At 34.4% G+C, this 21,438-nt stretch overlaps 1 protein-coding gene across 3 annotated transcripts in view; it reads left to right on the top strand.

The window, feature by feature from the left end:
* The window catches only part of LOC123530883 (ATP-dependent translocase ABCB1-like), a 69,893-nt gene that overhangs the window by 30,634 nt on the left and 17,821 nt on the right, over positions 1-21,438 (top strand). For 2 of the 3 annotated variants that reach the window (XM_053517125.1, XM_053517127.1), the window contains 13 exons: positions 1,484-1,687; positions 2,689-2,859; positions 3,312-3,473; positions 5,037-5,055; positions 9,569-9,696; positions 10,985-11,137; positions 12,300-12,404; positions 13,396-13,473; positions 14,197-14,280; positions 15,753-15,956; positions 19,215-19,456; positions 20,209-20,371; positions 21,039-21,056. In XM_053517125.1, the coding sequence (XP_053373100.1) occupies positions 1,484-1,687; positions 2,689-2,859; positions 3,312-3,473; positions 5,037-5,055; positions 9,569-9,696; positions 10,985-11,137; positions 12,300-12,404; positions 13,396-13,473; positions 14,197-14,280; positions 15,753-15,956; positions 19,215-19,456; positions 20,209-20,371; positions 21,039-21,056 (1,731 nt within the window). The remainder of the gene's footprint in view (positions 1-1,483; positions 1,688-2,688; positions 2,860-3,311; positions 3,474-5,036; positions 5,056-9,568; positions 9,697-10,984; positions 11,138-12,299; positions 12,405-13,395; positions 13,474-14,196; positions 14,281-15,752; positions 15,957-19,214; positions 19,457-20,208; positions 20,372-21,038; positions 21,057-21,438) is intronic. The other variant, XM_053517126.1, reaches the window with a different exon arrangement.

Genomic DNA, 21,438 nt, shown 5'->3' with positions numbered 1-21,438 from the left:
GTCCGTACGTCACACTTCATTTCCGAGCAATAACTGGAGAACCATTTGACCTAGAACCTTCAAATTCATAGGGTTGTAGGGCTGCTGGAGTAGACGACCCCTATTGTTTTTGGGGTCACTCCGTCAAAGGTCAAGGTCACAGGGGCCTGAACATTGAAAACCATTTCTGATCAATAACTAGAGAACCACTTGACCCAGAATGTTGAAACTTCATAGGATGATTGGTCATGAAGAGTAGATGACCCCTATTGATTTTGGGGTCACTCCGTCAAAGGTCAAGGTCACAGGGGCCTGAACATTGAAAACCATTTCCGATCAATAACTAGAGAACCACTTGACCCAGAATGTTGAAACATCATCGGATGATTGGTCATGAAGAGTAAATGACCCCTATTGTTTTTGGGGTCACTCCGTTAAAGGTCAAGGTCACAGAGGCCTGAACATTGATAACCAGTTCCGATCAGTAACTTGAGAACCACTTGACCCAGAATGTTGAAACTTCATAGGATGATTGAACATGCACAGTAGATGACCTCTATTGATTTTGGGGTCAGTTTATTAAAGGTCAAGGTCACAGTGGCCTGTTAATGTAAAATCATTTTTTGAAATTAACTTGAGAACCACTTGACCTACAATGTTGAAACTTAATAGGATGATTGGACATGCAGAGTAGATGACCCCTATTTATTTTGAGGTCACTTGATCAAAGGTCAAGGTCACAGGAGCCTGAAGAGTGACTTGAGAACCACTAGTCCAAGAGTGTTGAAATTTAGCGGGATGACTGGACATGCCAAGTAGATGATCCCTATTGCAGCCACCCATCAGTGTCTCTTTGACTTTCGCTCCTGACCCCTATTGACTTCTTGCCTATAGGACTTTGCATTGGGGGAGACATGCGCTTTTTTACAAAAGCATTTTCTAGTTTTCTTTTGACTTTCAGGAGTTACCTTACTGGTGTATAGTATACTAAATCAAATGAAATTGGAGCTGCCCAAAACTTTTGAAACTGAAAGTTGATTTATTGTGTGCAGCTCTAAAATCCATTCCATTTTTTTTGCTGTACTACATTATAATCTCATTAGCTAGATGCTCAATATTCCATGACAAAATTTCAGTCAATAATGTTTTCACTGGACTTCGAAATAGAGATTGTGGATAAAAAATTGTTTTTCCTTAGTGAATTGCAGGATGATCAATTGCAGCAGAACAGTTGACCATTCTTAGCAGTTAATCCTGCAAGACAATTTTGATAGCCCTGTCAAATGATTTTATATTCGGCTTGTAACTTTTCCAATGGGTTGACATTTCACCCAAGGCTGTGGTCAGTAGATCAACACAAGGATAGTTACTTTAATTTCATATTAGGCTTATTCAATTCTTAAATTTATGACATTTTATATTTATAGTGCTTCGTATCTGTGGGTGCAATGTGTTACTGTTATCAACATGGATCCAAACGTTTCAAACTGTCCTGTATTTCTAGATTCAGATAGATGGTGTGAACCTGAAGGACATCAATTTGAAATGGTGGAGAGAACATATCGGAATTGTAAGCCAGGAACCAGTACTGTTTGGTACTACCATTGGGGAAAATATTCGATATGGACGCGAGGATGTTACGCAGGAAGAAATTGAGGCTGCTACAAAAATGGCCAATGCTCATGATTTCATTATGGCGCTGCCTGAGGTAATAATGCATAAGTGATTGAATTTTTATACCCCCGTTTTCAAAGCAGTGGAATTGCACAAACAATAGTATGCTATGCATGAAAATAATGATGATTTCACAAGATCAGTTTTCAGTCTTTACTGACCTTAAAGAAAGTAGGAAAGTATATTTATTTCTGGTAAATGTGCGACTTTGTAGAATATCAAGCTATAAGACACTTTTTGTTACAATTTTTGGACAACATGCATGCCTTTGAGAATATAGCTTTAAAAAGAAGCGATGAAGGATTCGGTTCTTTCCACATTTAAAAAAAAAAGTAGTTTACATCCATTTGTATATATTATCAATGTATTATCTTTATATTATCTATATATCATAAAATGCTGTTATTCAATGGAACTGCATTTTCACTTGTACTCAAAAGTTTCTTTCCTTGTAATTTTCAAAGTTTACACACAAAAAAAATAATAATTCTAATAAGGCCTAAAAAGAAAATTCTTTGTTTTCAGTAACATGCTAAAAAAAATTAGGGTAGGTAGGTTGGAATTTTTTTTCAGATTTTTTTTATTAAGAGACTTTTCGGAAATTATTTTTAAAAAATTAATACAAATAAGGGGTAATGCCTTTAGAGCATCTGTAAGTTGATTTCTAACATCACTGGCCATGTTTAAAGAATAAAAAGTGCAGTTTTACAACTTTTTATTAAAAAATTGAAAAAAATAATTCCCCAAAAACATTTTGGGACGGGCAAAAAATTAGGGTAGGTTGTGATACCGGAAACAAACAATTTTTTTTACGCCTAAGTGTAAACATTACATATCCAACTGCATTTCCTATTTCACATTTCTCATTGGGAATTCAACAGTTTGCAAAGTAATATAATATGACAAATGAGAGTAAATATGCAAAATAAAGTTCAACCCAGTTTGAAATGTTTTACTGTTATCTTATATATTTTGGTAAAAGAGAGACTAATAATTGTGAATTTCAATACTTATCGAATTTTTCAAATTTTGAAGAAATATGACACCATGGTTGGTGAGAGAGGTGCACAGCTCAGTGGAGGACAGAAACAGAGAATTGCTATTGCACGTGCCCTCGTGCGTGATCCTAAAATCTTGTTACTGGATGAAGCCACATCGGCCCTGGACACCGAAAGTGAAGGAGTAGTACAAGAGGCCCTGGAAAAAGTATAACTAAATTTTTAGTCAGTATTTGGAATTACATTTTTTATGTAATGCCTTAACGTAAATGATGCATTTAAAAATGAAATTTAAAAGTTAACAGAATAGTAAACTTATTTACAAAGAAAACTGTTGACCTTGTTGAATTTATAAATAAGGCAAAGTGGAAAAAATTGGTTTTTAACCTTTAACTCAAGTGAGTCTGCCTTTGCAACCAGTGCAGACCATGATCAGCTTGCACAAACATGCAGTCTGATCATGGTCTGTACTGTTCGCTATTCAGTCAGTAAATATTTAGTGAACACCCCTTCTAATAGTAAATGGTATTGCCGAAATTGAATGATGAACAAGTCCATTTTAGAAATTTAGCGTTTTCTGTACAGCTTTTGGCATGCTTATCAAAGTGTTGATTTTATCATATGGAAGCAAGGCTTATAAAATGATGATTATGATTGCAGGCAAGTCATGGTAGAACAACAATAGTTATTGCCCACAGGCTGTCTACAATCAAGACTGCTGATATGATTGCTGGCTTTAAGGATGGTATTATTGTAGAGAAAGGTACACACTCCGAGCTGATGACCAAAAACGGAATTTATCAAAACCTTGTGAACAGACAGGTAAGTGTGCATTAATGAAAACCATCAAAGAGCATGATATGACATCAAAGTACACTAATATCAGTGTATTGTAGATGCATTTACTATGTCACATTAAAGTCAAGCAACAACTTTAAGAATAGTTATTCAGTATCAGATTACTTAGTCTTAGTTAAGTTTACTTAAGGCGATATCAAGGCTTCTGAAAATGTATCAAAGATCTTGAGGTAATATCAAAATTCATAAGGTAATATCAAAATCATAAGTTGAGGTAATATCAAACTTCTTAAGGTAATATAAAAAACTTGAGGTTATATAAAAGAACTTAAAATAAGATAAAAGAACTTGGATTATTATCAAAGTACTTGAGATGATATAAAAGAACTTGAAGTAATATCAAAGTACATCAAAGTACTTGAGATAAATATCAAACTACTTGATGTATAATAAAAGTAGCATGAGGTTATTAATATAAAAGAACTTGAGGCAGTGTGAAAGTACTTATTAATAATTTAAGTATCAATGAATTCAAGGTACCAGTAGTATAAAAAAACTTTAGGTAATATCAAATTACACAAAAATACTTGAGGTAATATTAAAGAACTCCATGTAATATGAAAGAACTTGAGGTAATATCAACTTACATTAAAATACTTGTGGTAGATATCAATATCTAAAAACTTGAGGTAATATCAAAGAACTTGATGTTATGTCAAAGAACTTGAGATGATATCAAAATACATGTACTTCCATAAGGTAATATCCAAGAACTTGCGGTAATATCAAAGTACTTGAGGTAGTATCAAAGAACTTGAGGTAACATAAAAGAACTTGAGGTAATATCAAAGAACTTGTGGTATTATCAAAGAACTTGAGGTAATATTAAAGTACTTGAGGTAATATCAAAGAACTTGAGGTAATATTAAAGAACTTGAGGTAATATCCAAGAACTTGCGGTAATATCAAAGTAGTTGCGGTAATATCAAAGAACTTGGGGTAATATTAAAGAACTTGAGGTAATATCAAAGTACTTGAGGTAATATCAAAGAACTTGAGGTAATATCCAAGAACTTGCGGTAATATCAAAGTACTGAGGTAATATCAAAGAACTTGAGGTAATATGAAAGAACTTGAGGTAATATCAAAGAACTTGAGGTAATATCAAAGAACGTAATATCAAATTGAATTAAAGTACTTGAATGCGGTAAATACCAAAGAACTTGAGATAATTTCAAAGAACTTGAGGTAGTATCAAAGTACTTGGTGTTATATGAAAGAACCTGAAGTAGGATGAAAGTACTTGAGATGAATACAAAAGAACTTGAGACAGCATGAAAGTTCTTGAGTACACATTTCATAACATTACATAGCAATATCTCATCTTTTCTTGTTATCATGTGTACAATGTAGTTTACTTATTCCTGCAAATAGGGCACTGTATTTTAGAATTTTCACCAATCAAACACAAGACTTGTGTATATAATGATTTTGCTACTGACTGCTTATTATAACCCCTTTTTGGAGATAAGTGAGCATTTTTTGAATTTCAAGGGAGATTATTCTAGTCTTTTTTTTCTTTTTCAGAGTACCAAGACAGACGACGGTAAGCAAATATTAATAGCTTTATTAATACATTATTGCTGCATTATTTTTTTTTTCCTTTGAAAAGCAACTGTAGTGACATCTCCATTTGGTTGAAAAATACCTGCTTAAGTTGTGTGACTGACAGGGGCATTTTCCTGGTGTATGCTAATACTATTTTTAAAAGAATAGAAACATCTATTTGAACAGCAAATATTGATCATAATTTTGTGAAATTTATAAACAATCTAGTATAACTAGTAAAATGAGATTAGATATAATTGAGCCACGCCATGAGAAAACCAATATAGTTCGTTTGCGACCAGCATGAATCCAGACCAGCTGCGTATCCGCGCAGTCTTGTCAGGATCCATGCTGTTCGCTAACGGTTTCTCTTATTGCAGTAGACTTTAAAAGCAAACAGCATGGATCCTGACCAGACTGCGCAGATGCGCAGGCTGGTCTGGATCCATGCTGGTCGCAAAGCCACTATGTTGGTTTTCTCATGGCGCGGCTCATATCATTTTATCTGTGATTCATAGATGGTGCCTATAAAATTACAATTTATGTTTTCTCTATTTTATTTGCTGCTGATGGAAAATTTTCAATAACACAGGCAAAGGTATACTATGAATTTTTTAACCCTGAAAGAGAAAGGCAATGTTGTTCTTATGTTAAAGGGACTGGCCTCCAGATTGTTCGACAACAACAAAAATATTTTTTTCTTTTTTAGATATCTGGAAATAAATGCTATATTTCTTAAGAAGGCTATAAAACTTAATTACTGACAAACTATATGTTAGGGAATCACATGAGAATTTGCTGTTTTTACTACTTTTTACATGAAAATCGTAAAGCGTTTGTAATACTTTACTCCAGGTAAACTGTCTTGATTATAAATATCTATATTTTGAAGTCTTAATTCACTAATTCCGCTATAGCGCTATTAGTTATGATGGCTGGAAAATGTCTTTATTGCTGCGGTGGTCTGGTGTTCAGTTCCCGGCAGTAATCTATTTTTTCTTGATTTGGAATTTTTAAAATATTTTAGAAACAAAAACTCATATTCTGATGTTCATAATATGACCAAACTTCAATTTGAAAGAAAGATTTTTTTAGCCAAATCTGGAGGTCAGTGCATTTAAATCTGTCTGCTAGGATTTTTTAAATCATTTAAAGAAGTAAAAGATTTTTCAAAATCGGCTTAAAAATAAGAAAGTTACGAGCATTTAAATATTTGATCAAAATAGTAGCCATTTTGTTTCCATGGCAACAAAAAACAAAATGGCAAATTTGTTGAAGTGAATACATATTTGAACTGTTTTTACTTATAATTTCTGTAAAATAATTTTTCTACTTTTTCCAGCTTTAATGAAAGAAATTAATGTTTTTACCTCTTACACTCAAGAAACATAATTATGAAATTAATCTGTATAAAAGATTATTTGCTAAATAAAGAATTCAGCAGTGTGTAAAGTCAGAAACATACTAAAATGGCTGCCTCCATGATTATATAGCCATTTTCTTAAATTCCAAACTAGCTCTACCATATCTTTTTCAATTGTGGCTCGATTTTAAATATTCTTTCAGTGTTATGAAATGCTTGAAGATGGCTTTCATATAAAATTAAATTATTGTCAGGCATTCCTTGCTCTTTTAGCCTACTGGGAACAAATGATTCTGTTTTTACGACCAGTGCATACCAAGATCAGCCTGCACATCTGTGCAGACTGATCATAATCTGCACTGTTTGCTATTCAGTCAGTAAATGTTTAGTGAATACCCCTTTAAATAATAAGTGGTACTGCCCAAATTGAATGATGGACCAGTCAAAATTTTTAGAAATTTAGCAGTGTAAAGGTTAAGTTCATCATTAAAGAGAAAGGAATATCTGAGTTGATTGTATATGAAAGCTACTATCAAGACATTGATAAGACTGAGTTTTTGAATTAGACTATTATTAACAAGGATACTGGCAGTTTGAAATTTCAGAAAATGGTTAATCGCTTATGCAGCCAATTTTAATATTATGTTTATTGCGTCATTATTACATGAGTACATATATACCTATAAATAGTAACAAATTTGTGTTGAAGATTCTCCCATTATCGCATTGCGTCATGCATTATCATAATAAGCCCCGGGGCCATTATCGATAATGGCCCTGACGTTAGCGCGGGAAATTAATGTCCGTAAACAGAAATGTCGTCATGGCGTTTCGTGGAGGTAAAACAGCGAATATTTCTGTTTTATTTTATCATCTTGAGCGTAACATCGTGTATTCTTCGTGAAATATTGTATTTTTATCCCTAAATTATGCAATAAGCAAGGAAGTACAACTATCCAGGTATTTGATTTTATACAGTAAATAGACTCTTATAGAAAAAATATAGAAACTGAAAAGCTGAAAGTACCCATAAAAATGACACAAAAAAAACCCCATTTCTTACTATATTATAGGTAAACATATAATAAACAGGTAAATACATGGAAGAACGGTGCCTTTGAGTGATAATGGCCCTGGAAGAAGATAATAGCTCTCGGGCTAAAGCCCTCGGGCTATTATCACCTTGCCAGGGCCATTATCACTCAAAGGCACCGCTCTCCCATTTATTAACCATTACGTTACACACTACTGAATTATCTAATTAACTGTTTTGAATTAGATAATTCTTATAGTCTTATAAGTTACTTATATAAAGCATGATAATTTCTTTTGTTCCATTTGGAAACACCATTGATGGAAGAATCTTGCTCACAGGCAAACTCCAGCAATTCTTATGGACCCGTTTTTGTTTTTTTTTAAATTAGTTCAACTACAAAGGCGTACTCAGGGTGATATGAATTATATGCACCGGAAAGGGGGTGGGTGTGAGAGGGAAGGGGAAATTTTTGAAATATTGACTTTATTTGGTGCAGTCCGGCTGCTTTTTAGGGTGGTACTTTAACAAAAAATTATACGCATGTGCGTATTGGGTGTAACAGTAGTTACATCCTTGAACTATATTTGGCCATATGAATTCCTGTAGAAGTCAAGCATTATTGTTCATCCTCGTGTCACCTCAAGAGAACCAGACATAAAACTGAAATTTTGCTTGAAATATTTACATTATCTCTAGTGATGCAGTCTTGGACCCAAACTAAGACAATCTATATATTAACCCTTAGCCTGATAAATTTCTAAAATGGACTGGTCCATCATTCAGTTTGGCCAATACATTTTCTTATTCGAAGGGGTGTACACTGAAAATTTACTGAATGAATACTATTAGCAAACAGTGCAGACCATGTGCAGGCTGATCTTGGTCTGCACTGGTTGCAAAGGCAGAATAACTTGCCACCAGCAGGCTAAAGGTTAATATCATCTACTGGTATTTAAGACACTGTATGTTGAGCTGTAGTAGGTAAGAGCATGATCCAGCAATGGTTTGAAACCAAGAGCTTCCTTTTAGCATACTAAAATTATTTGATATTGTAACAAACATCTGAAACTGGTGTTTGTCAAGGTGGTGTTTGAATATTTGAAGCTTATTTTTTGAAACCACTCTCAAAACTCTTGCATTTGATTGGTTGGTTTCTAAGCATAATTTTGAAACTGACTATTTTTTGAAACCAGTCTCAAAACTCTTGCATTTGATTGGTTGGTTTCTAAGCATAATTTTGAAACTGACTATTAGCAAAGCAGCATTGTGTGACTGGTTCTCAAACTAAGTTCTATCACTTTGACTCTAAGACTGCATGCTTTCTTATAACTGAAATTTCACAGTTCCACCTCAGATATAAACGAAATTGATATAAGAAATACTTAATTTTTAGCATGATTCTACTTAGACCATCTTGTCAAGCAGTCAAATGAATTAATATTTTGTTGTCCGTGATTGGAAACATCATGTGCTTGCGACCACATGGATCGACCGTCCTCGCATCCGCAAAGTCGGTAGGATCATGTGTTCGCTAATGGTTTCTTTAATTGCAATAGGCTTTGAAAGCGAACAGCAAGGATCCTGACCAGACTGCGCGGATGCGCAGGCTGGTCTGGATCCATGCTGGTCGCAAAGCCACTATGTTGGTTTTCCCATGGCATGGCTCTTTTCTTTACTGAATATCTGTTGAACTAATCTATTTCTGTCCATCATGAAAACTGTGACAATCAGTGGTGCGTTATTCACAAACATGAACATTGTCCAAGTTTGTTTTCATGCAACACTTATTTTCTATTTTCATCTGTCCTGTGTTATAAAATGAGGATAAAGTCATCCCTCAATTTTGTCCTAGTTTTCTAATGAAAGTTCCTACAAATTAAAAAAAAAAATGAACCCGTCGTATAAGAGGGTGTAAGTATAATACTGCTGATTTTTGTGCAAACCCGGGACCCTGTCTAATAAGCGATATGCCTTATAGGTGAGTATACAGGGTAAAGGTTTGTATATGGATGAGAAATTAAAGTTGCTGAGGAACATTTCAATTTGAGAACATAGATGAAAAGAAGGGCCTTAAATAATTCAACAAATAGACATTGAAATTAAATATTTCAGATGAAGAAGTGGAGATATTTGAAAAAAAAGCTGAGAACACACCAAAAAAGAAAGCATTGAAAACACAACATTCCATGATCGTTTTCCCTGAACATAAAAAGGAAGAGGAAGGGGGAAAAGCAGATGAGGTGATTTTATGTTGTTCCAACATTAACCCTAGTCGTGAAATAGATAGACTTTTATAGTAGCCTATTTAAAAAAAACTTAGTGTTATTGAGGTTTATTTTCTAATTGTTTTGACTAAAGATGAAATGTTTAAAGTTATTCTGTCCATCTGACATTTTGTGGGCTATGACATCTAGTTGAGAGAAAAAATTAGAAATGATTTTCAGCATCAAACTAGTTACAGTTAGTAATTTTTGGATAAAAATTTCTGTTATGTTCACTTGATAAAAATTTGCTTCAAAAGTAACGTTTTTGTTTGCATAATGATGCCATAATCTTACCTACAACTTTTTATTCAGGCTACATTGATTAAGCTATTCAGTTGGATGCACAGTTATTGAAAATATTGAAAACATTTGCCAGTTGCATATTTCGTAGACTAGCCACTAGACTGATAATAAAGACTTTATTACAAAATTTCAACTTCTGTAAAAAAAAATATATTTTACAAAATATTGACAAATGCCTGTCAATTTTAGAGATTTTCGCAGATAACTGATTGTAAGATTATCAGACTATGATGTTGGACATAGGATATAGACTGGCTATATTCACAAGATTAAAAATTTAAAAAATAATATAATATATGTATCATAGTCTGGGAGCTAGTCTACATATTTTGTTCTATTTTGGATAAAAGTCTAGACAGAACTGGACATAATTCGACAAAATTGCAACATGCTAATGTTGAATTTGACTGAAACATTGTGCATTCTTTACAACATATACCATTTTGTATTGATGCTTCATTCATGTTTAGTATATAGATCTAGATATCATGAGTTTGGTATCCTGCATAAAAAGATAGCAGTTTGTCTGATCCCGTTTCTACCAATAATTGTCAGTCACTTTTGGAGAAGCAGTCTCACTGCTGATTTAGAACCCATGAATACCATGAATATCAAACAAAGAAAAATCCTGTTTATTTTGATTAAATCACAAAATCAAGCCACCATGAAATAGCTATTTTGACCAGAACCACAAAGTTGAATGCTAATGAAATTAAATGCTTTTACAGTAATTGATAGTCCTTAACCCTTATCATGCTGGACATGACTGATTCTGCCTTTGCGACCAATGAAGGTCATGATCAGCCTGCACATCCATGCAGTCTGATCATGATCTGCACTGTTCACCATTCAGTCAGTATCTGTTTGGTAAGCACCCATTTTAACAGTTAATGGTACTATCCAAATTGAAAGATGGACAACTTCACAACTGAATAAATAAATGTTTTTGTTGAACTTGCAGGAGAAGAAAGAAGAAGAGGTGAATTCAGGTTTGATGAGAGTTTTGAAGATGAATGCCTCAGAATGGTGGAGCATTATGCTTGGTTGTATCGGCAGTATTTTAAATGGGGGACTCATGCCTGCATTTGCTGTCATTTTTGCTGAAATTCTTGGGGTATGTACAATGTATTTAACTTAAGCTATATTGAATGTCTAGTATATTGCATGTATCTCATATGCTGAGATGACATAAATATGTAAACAAATATGACCAGTCAAAACCTTTGACCCCTGAAATATTCCTGCTTTAGTATAGTATAAGACAGGAATCATTGTTTCAGTTATTATTCCAAATACAAAAATATTGTTTCCTCAGTAAAGAAAATTGATAGGGACTATAGATTTGTTCACATTATCATAGTATGAACATTTACGCTATTGAAAATGAGATTCATTTTCTCTTGATTTGTCCGCTGTACCATACATTAAGAGAAAGGTACTTTAAACCTGAATTCTCGGAGTGACTGTGAAACTGACAGTATTTACTCACTTTCGAGATTCTTAGTTAACGCCTTCGACTTAAGGAAATCGAGAGTAGTAGACGTAAGTGTGTAACATTTACGTTTTACAGATATAATGATCATGTGCATAGACTGAATAGTGTTATAATGAAAACGGAACCTAAAATACTTTAAATGAACTCTTTAAAAGAGTACTAACACCAACAACTTAAGCTGACGTATTAGATAAAACTTAAATAGTGATCTACATGAACAGTTACCTCTTTTATTAAAATGTTACATGTATATTGGTGAATTATTGATGTAATATTTTACATTTTTCAAAGTTAATACAAAGTTATTAACTCCAGTAAATAACTTATTGATTGATTAGGTATATTTCAAGTATTAGCCATAATCACTCAACACATTTCTGTCATCATCCTTAAGATATGTTAACAGTCTACAAAGAATAGTCTTAGACATTTTAATTTTTTCGTCAGTAATATGATAAAACTTTAGTGATTTTTTTCCAGACTCAGACAAATTTGTTCTTATTTTCAAGACAATATATACACACTGTTAAAGAATACAGTTTAATTATAATGTCATTATATTGTACAATAATTAATGCCATATTGATTGTATTTTGGGCAGGAGGCCTTGTATTACAAATAAACCAATATTGTATTGTATTGTATTGTATTGTATTGTATTGTATTGTATTGCATTGTATTGTGTATTGTGTATTGTGTATTGTATTGTATTGTATTGTATTGTATTGTATTGTATTGTATTGTATTGTTCCTGATGAAAATATACTGATATTCATTTCAGGTATTTTCAATAGAAAGTAAAGATGAACAAGAAAAAGAGATCACCAGATATGTCCTAATGTTTGTAGGACTGGCTGGACTAAGTCTTATAACATACTTTCTCCAGGTAATATATCTGTCCTGGGAAGAGGGGTGGGTAATAGTTTATTTATACTTATTCACTGTATTTATACTTGTTCACTGAACTTAAAAGTATGGTTGTAGGCATTTAAAGTCTCATAAATTTTTTCTTCTTGTAATGTATCTTGATGGAAGGTAATATCACACCCTTACTGAATTTCTTGCTGGGTGATAGAATCACATATTTTCTTAGGGTAACATATTTTGATAGGGGTGAGGTGTAATATCATATACCCTAACTGAATGTCTTGCTGGGTGATAGTATCACATATTTTCTCCAGGCAACATATTTTGATAGGGGCGAGGTGTAATATCACACTCGTACAGAATGTCTTGAAGGGTGATAGTAAGAAAAAGTCTCACCATCTATTTTCTCAAGATAATATAATTCTTGATAGGGGCGAGGTGTAATATCACACTCGTACAGAATGTCTTGAAGGGTGATAGTAAGAAAAAGTCTCACCATCTATTTTCTCAAGATAATATAATTCTTGATAGGGGTGGGGTGTAATATTACACTCATACAGAATGTCTTGAAGGGTGATAGTAAGAAAAAGTCTCACCATCTATTTTCTCAAGATAATATAATTCTTGATAGGGGCGAGGTGTAATATCACACTCGTACAGAATGTCTTGAAGGGTGATAGTAAGAAAAAGTCTCACCATCTGTTTTCTCAAGATAATATAATTCTTGATAGGGGTGGGGTGTAATATTACACTCGTACAGAATGTCTTGAAGGGTGATAGTAAGAAAAAGTCTCACCATCTATTTTCTCAAGATAATATAATTCTTGATAGGGGTGGGGTGTAATATTACACTCTTACTGGATGTCTTGTAGGGTGATAGTAAGAACTTAGTCTCATCATATATTTCCTCCAGGCAATACATTTTGATGTTGATGTAATAATCAAACAAGTATGCGGATACTTATTTATACATATACATGTACATGTAAAGACATGTATTCACATTTCAGGGCTACATGTTTGGAAGATCAGGGGAATATCTCACACTGAGGCTCCGATCCTTGTCCTTCAAGGCTATGCTTAGACAGGTACATGTATATTGTATAACCTTTCTTAATGACATTGCAGTTAACAACTGTTTTAAAGATATCTCTATTAATTAATGACAATTATATTAAATGCACCTCTGTCAAAAACACCTACATTAAAATACCTGTAATGACACTGGTTATGACACCTCAGTTAATGACAGCTCTGTTAATGAAACCTCCATTAACAACAACTACACAGCTTTTAATGACAACACCATTAAGGACATCGCTCTTAAGGACATATGCATTAATTACAATTCCATTAATGACTTTCTGTCAACGACAAGTCTTAACCCCTCTGCAACAACGACAACTCTGTTAATGACTGTCCTGATAATGAAACCTCTGTTAACAACATGTCACATTCAATATTCTGATTCTGTTGTTAGGATAGTATACAAATATCTTATCAGAAACCATACTTTTCTTATGGCAAGGTAATTTTCTTCAGTCCTTATGTAATGCAAGAAACACTGAAACCAGTGTAAAACTTGAATTCTGAACAACAATTTTGATTTTTACCAAAGGATTAAATCTCTTAAATGTTGAATAAAGATTTATTTTCAAGAAATTACTATTGATTGTATGTAACCTCATGAAAGTTAAATAAACACTACTGTTTTTACAGAATAATACCTCATAAATGTTTAATAATACAGGAAATTACTGTTACTGGTACAAAACCTCTTGAATATTGAATAAAAAACATTGTTTTTACAGGAAATTGCATTTTTTGATGACCATGACAATAGTGTTGGAGCTCTTTGTACACGCCTGTCAACAGATGCTTCACAGGTTCAAGGGGTAAGTTCCTCTTATAAATTTTTTTTTCTGACAATATGGCACAATTCTTATGACTATAATAATTATTTTCATACAGCTGTTATCTTTATAGTAGGCAGATGTAATAAACCAGTTATTGTTTGGCGGTAAATTGTTGAATTCTAATGCTGTAGCATTTAGTCTGTGTTTACTGCTGACTCCATCTGAACTTTGATGCCACTTGGGGGGGGGGGCTATAATTGCATTGTCCGTACGTCCGTCCCTCTTCTGTCGTTCCTCTGTCCATCGTCCGTCCTCCGGAATTTGTTTGCGCATTAGCTCAAAGTATTTGAGTAGAGTCACAAAACTTTCAGGATTTGGTCAATGTGTAGTTGTGCACCTGGGTTTCTGTCTGGATTCATATCATGTAGAAGTTAGGACCTGACTTTGTCAAAAATTGTCATTAGTGTTGTGTCGCCTAGCTCCAAATGTATTGACAAGAGTCCAAAACTTTACAGGCATGTTTCAGCAATGTAGTTGTGCACTGGTTCGCGTCCGATTCATCAGTCATTAGAGTTATGGCTTGACTTAGTAAAAATTAGTCATTTTAATGTGTGTCGCCTGCTCCAAAGTATTTGACCTAGATCACCAAATTTTACGGAATGTTGGTCAGCATGTGCAGTTGTCACCTGGGTTGGTCCGATTCATCAGTCATGTGAAGTATGACCCTGCTTAGTAAAAAATTGGTCATTTTATGTTGTTGGCATTAGCTCAAATATTGACCTAGAGTCACAAGTTACAGGAGTTGTCCATATCATTGTGCACTGGTTTGATCGATTCATTCATATTGTAGAGTTGTGCCCTGACTGAAAATTGTCATAAGTCATGTAGTGGGTCTGTGTCCCATGACACATCTTGTTTTACTGAACTATAACTTAGAAATTTCAAGAGATTCAAATGAAAACACAAATGTCAAGTATGATGAGGAGGCCATACTGCAAGGTCAAGGTCACAGGCAGTGTTACATCCCCATGTCTGGGCATCATTTCCAGGGCATGTGTTTATTGCATATTTATGTAGAAAAGACTTTATTGATATTTCAAGGGGTTAATACCAGAAGGTAATAAGTGATTTCTTTATTTATTTGTTATTATGACCTTCTGATACAAACCCCTTGTTTTATGACATGCTGTTTTCAGCTGGACATTTTGAAATTTTTCATATAGTTGAGCGATTGTTATCACCCTTTTGCCAAATGCTTTCAAACTTCAAACAATCTTTGGTACATAATTTTTGGTACAGGATTAGTTACCTAAATCTGGCTTTAATTTTGTCAGAATTATGCTCGTTTTCAACTTAGAAGTTATAGTTATAGTTATAAAATGAGCAGATTTCTGAAACCGTACTAGGCCAGATTAAAACTAACAAATTCATCCACGAAAAAAAGTCAGTCCCACGCAATGAGTTAAGAGTATTTTCCTCTGACCACAATTGTGTAAATTTACTTTTTACAGGCAGCGGGCGCTAAACTGGGCTCAAGTTTGATGGGTTTATGCAGTATTCTGACTGGCCTGATCATTGCGTTCATCTACAGTTGGAAACTCACACTTCTGATTATAGCATTCCTTCCCTTTCTTGTGATTGGTGGAGCTCTTCAAATGAAAATGTTGGCAGGGGCTGCTGGGAAAAATAAAGAAGCTTTGGAAGCTGCTGGCAAGGTAATTAACTGAGTTTTAGGCTAGAGTTTCAGCCCTTGGTTGTAAATGTTGGTAGTTGTTGGGAAAATTAAGGCAGATTTGGAAGCTGCTGAAAAAGTTAAAAAACTAAATGATTGTTCAAATTCCTCTTGACATTTTATATACTGGTTTCCGAGTAGTTTCCGGACCCAAGTAGTTTTTCGGACCTTTTACATTTCGTGCTGTATAGACTTTACGCCGTCGTAAAGCATCTGGGTAACAAAATTATATCATCTAGACCTTTGTTGCCTTTACATACACTGTAGCAGCGAAAACCCAGCATTACCTAAAATTTATTATTTGAATATCCCGGTTGTTTTAACTTACTTCGATGTAATGTTTACACAAGAGATTTGTCAACAGCAGGGGAATTCCAGCTACAGTGCGCATGCGCAGAAATTGAGGCCCCTTGTTAATTGATGCTCCCATTTACAGACGATACAGTAAAAACATTCCGATTGTAATAAAATAAAACGAAAGTCAGAAAAAATCGAACTATTCACCATACTATGGCAATAAATTATTGATTAAAAATAGGAAACAAAATAGACAGTGATTTGCCTACGATACCGTCTATCAGTCAAATCTTTAGCAGCAGTGTCCATGCCCGAGTGGTTAGGGCGTTAGCCCTTACAGAAGCAAGCCTCTGTGGCGTACATGCTGCGTATTTGCTGTGTATATGCCGCGAACACAGTAGTACGCCAGAGGAGTACATTTTACATACACCGCATGCCGCGTACATGCCGTGTACTATTTCGACTAGTACACAGCATGTACGCAGGAGGTCACTAGTACACTTCAAGTACGCAGCACAGACTCTGAAAATTTGTGCAGTACACTTAATATCCGCGGGAAAGACTTGTACAGTTTTTTTTGGCATTTATATTAAATTTTTTTTTATAAGTTAAAGTCTGAAGTAAACTTCATATACGCGGGAGGGACTTCATGCAGGAAGGATTTGTACATTTTTTTTTTTTGGAAGCAAGAACTTTATTTTCGAGTAACTTTTATCTTAATAGCATAGAATAGTTCAGATTACCGGTATTCTGAACAATAAAAATTTGCCAAACTATTTACAATGTTCATTTGTGAAGCTTACATCTTAGTGATTTCTGAGCTGCACCTTGCATGCAGTGTAAAAATATATTCTTTTTCATTTTGAATTAATCCTGGAGCTTTCTAACTTGGATAATTGAAAAGCCTTATTTGAACTTCGTTGCATTACATTTTGTTATACATGAAATAATCACCAAGATAATGCCGCAACAGCGCCCGAATGAGAAGAATTAATAGCTCTCACTGTTATTTGAATACTCTTAAGCAAAACACCACCTATCATGTTTTATAAAGGCTTTAATGCTCATTATGTTAACTCATTAAGGCCTCACCAAATTAAAAAGTTGTTCATCGGATTTGCCGCTCGTATATTTTCAGAACGTTTTTGGCTAATTGCGCTTGCCCCATTGGAAAAAATCAATCCAAAATTTTTTGGTGCGCTACTTTTTAACGGACGTAAAAGTGTATAAATGCTTATATAATTCCAGTCCTAGATTGTTCTCAGATGGATTTTAATCAAAATAAATACATACTACGCACACATCGTCTATAATAAATCATAACACTTATATTAAGTTGCATTAAAGTTGTTTCCCCTTGATGCAGTTACGCCATTTTCTTCAAATGTTTACCAAATTACATGCTACAAAAATTGATTTATTTCATTGAAAAGTGGATGGAGAAAAGCATACTAATTTATTTGATAACATCAATCTACATTATTTTGGTAAGGGTAAATACTTATTGATGCATGTCACTTATCTTTTTTCTGTTTTTTTCTGTCCAAATGATCAGCATTTGCATACGAAAGTTGGTGGGGTAAGGAATTTACATTATCACAGCAGTTTCGCCACAAGAGTACACAGCATGTATGCAGCAGAAGTACACAGCATGTACGCCGCAGGACTCGGGCCAGGAGTACACAGCATGTACGCCGCAGGAGTACACAGCATGTACACCGCAGGAGTACACAGCATGTACGCCGCAGGGGTAGTACACCGCAGGCTCATTTGCATGTGAAAAGTGTATGTGCCGTGTACATGCTGCGTACTATTTCTCGCATACTAAATTCCTCCAGCGTACATCCTGTGTACTATGTAGTCCACAGCATGTACGCAGCAAGTAGTACGCGGCAGAGCTCATTTGCATGTCAAAAGTGTACTACAAACGTACTATCGGTGTATGTGCGGTGTATATCCTGCGTACTATTGATTTCAGTACACATCATGTACGCATCATATACGCTGTATGTACACAGCAAGAGTACAGGCCTTTTTCTTCTGTAAGGGAGACTACCAATTTTGAGACCGGTCTTGTTCTTGTTCTTTTTTTTTCAAAAGTTGTTAATAATATTAAAAGTTCTTAGTTTCTTTTTTGTAATATTACAAGTCCGCTAAATACGTCCCGTCATTTTAGCGTGACGTTACAAACGTCATTCAAACGTAATTAGACGTAACTGTAATGGGCGTATTATAAATCTAGTATTTGTTGAATTCTTGAAATGTACTTTTCAAATCATCATCAGACCTTAGAATTATGTTTTAATTTTGAATATATATAACGAAATCGGAAATCTTTGCTTTTACAGAAAGGTTATAACATTTATAATGAAAGGTCCGGAAAACTACTCGGACAATCTGAGATATTAATGGAATTAATTGCCCCGTTTGAGGCCTCATCTACATTTGTGTTATGAACGCAAGTGTAATACGAATTCTGCATGGTGTCAACGAAGAACCTAGCTTTTTTCTGTGAAAATTTTATGTTTCTACTATGTTTTGTTTGAAAGTTACTGGCAAAAAATAGCGATTTTGGTCCGGAAACTACTGGTAAACCAGTATACATGTATATGATTATCAAAGAAGAGAAATTAAGCTAATGCTGATTTGTGAATATGTTAATTTTTTCAGTAATCTATTGGGATTGCCAGTAGGGCATTTTGAGCAGATCATATCAATGAACTTTCTTTTACCCATTTAATTAATCATAACATAAACAGACAATTGTCCATGGGACAGGAGGTGAACACAGAGGTGCACGTCTGCACCAGTCAGCAATATACTTTCCTTTAAAGAAGTTAAAAATAAAGGTTTATTGTAACCTTTTGTACAACATTGTCAGCTTAAATACCTTTTGTTGCACATGATATATAGACTTTTCTCTAGCTGTAGTAATTTATTTCAGATTGCTATTGAATCAATTGAGAACATCAAAACTGTTGCCTCGCTGACTCGAGAAGAAATGTTCTACAAGAAGTTTAGTGCTGAGCTCGACATTCCATACAACGAAGCGCTAAAGAAAGCACATGTGATTGGAATCTCATTCTCGTTCTCTCAGGGCGTCATCTTCTTTGCGTATGCGGCTTCTTTCTGGCTAGGGGCATACTTGATTCAACAGTCAGAAATAGATTATGTTGATGTGTTTAAGTAAGTTTCTTTACTGTTTTTTAACATCCTTGTATTTACCTTTCTAAAAATTGTTCAGATAGTTTTGCTTGACTGTACTGAGGGGCCAACAGAGTTAGAAATAGAAAACTTTACACATCATCTTCTCAATAACCATTTCCAAAATCTTTACAGTGGTAAAAAACATCCTTTGATGGATCATTCTCAAATGTGTACAGATGTTTTTGTTTGACTGCACTGAGGTGCTGCCGGTGGGGGAAGCGGGGTTGGGGGGGGGGGGGGCTAAATTCTGTGGATTTTGTGATAGAGCCAATACAGAAAATTTATCCCAGTGAAGATGATTAATGATAGACTTTTTTTTATGTTTAAAAATTGAAATCCACAAATTCATAACCCCTCATAATAGGTGTTTTTGTGAAAGCCAAGAAATTTCTTGCCCACAAAATAGAATAGTTTCACAGCTGGTAATTTCTGGGATGTTGATGTATTTTTGATGACTAAGTCTATTAAGCACCTTACATATAAGTTATTTTTAGCCTTTAGCCTGCTGGCAGCAAGTGATTTTGCCTTTGCAACCTGTGCAGACTTAAAGATCAGCCTGCACATCTTTGCAGGCTGATGATGGTCTGTACTGTTCGCTATTCAGTCAGTAAATTTGCAGTGAACACCCCTTTGAATATTAAATGGTACTACCCAAATTGAATAATGGACCAGTTCATTTTAGAAATTTAACAGGGTAAAGGTTAAGTATCTTATTGCCTGATTATTTACAGGGTATTCTCAGCTATTGTATTTGGTGGTATGGCGATTGGAGAAGCTAGTTCATTTGCTCCTGATGCTGCGAAGGCAGAACAATCAGCAAAGGAAATTTTCAAACTACTTGACAGGGAACCAAAGATTGACAGTTACTCTGACGAGGGCTGCAAATTGCTTGAGGTAGGCATGCACGCAGTTTCTTTGGTTATAAAATGGTGTTAGAAAATTTGTAGTTTTGTGGTATTTTGTATTGGCCGGTGGTTGGTATTGTGTTAACATTATGTGAACCACATGAAGTGGTAGTCGAACTAATCTGACGCATACAGTTTGCTTTATATTGTGACGGTCAAACTGTAAATGTCAGAAATTAATAAGCAGCCACTCAGCGGCAGTAAGCTTGTCTAAGGTCTAAGGACAAATAGCTTATCTTTAATACATAAGTTTATTAACCTATGATATCTATTTTGAATTTGGAACACTTTTTTAGGTAAGAAACATTAATTCCTACATAAGTAGTGATTTTTGTCAACAAATAATATACATCAGTATTCAATTTTGAGTTGAAAAAACATGCTTCTTATCACACAGTTTTCATGGAAAACTTAGAGCAGTTTAACTGTGAACCTGCATTGTAGAGAAATTGGCCTCTTTTAAAAGTATCTATATTGTAGGTAAATTCACCTATATATCTACATTGTAAAGAAATGGATCTTTGTATCTAGAGAAATAGACCTCCATATCTAAATGGTAGGGAAACAGATCTCTATATCCTCTACTGTGTCTCCATACTAAAGTATATATAGTAGAGAAATAGAACTTTATAGACATTGGTTTGTCTTTTCTGCAGGAAGACACAGAAGAAAAGGTTCTTACATTTTCAAAAAAAAATTAGATGTTTTGACATGTGCTTTGTTGTCTAACTGGTGTGTTTCTCCTCTCACTGAGTTACAGAATGTACAGCTTTTTGACCTCTTACACTGTGCTTTACATGTTTAACCTTAAGCTGGCTGGCGGCAAGTTATTTTGCCTTTGCGACCAGTACAGACCAAGATCAGCCTGCACGATCATAGTGTGCACTGTCCGCTATTCAGTCAGTAAATTTTCCTTCGAATAATAGGTGGCACTACGGTACTACCCAAATTGAATGATAGACCAGTCCATTTTAGAAATTTTGCAGGGTAAAGGTTAATGTTTTTAAGATATATGAATTGTTCTTAATAAGTATCAGGTTAAAGGTGATTTAGCAC

Source organism: Mercenaria mercenaria, chromosome 11, assembly GCF_021730395.1.
Source record: "Mercenaria mercenaria strain notata chromosome 11, MADL_Memer_1, whole genome shotgun sequence".
Taxonomy (NCBI): domain Eukaryota; kingdom Metazoa; phylum Mollusca; class Bivalvia; order Venerida; family Veneridae; genus Mercenaria; species Mercenaria mercenaria.
Note: the sequence above shows the minus strand (reverse complement) of the source record. Positions and strands in the feature narration are given on the sequence as shown.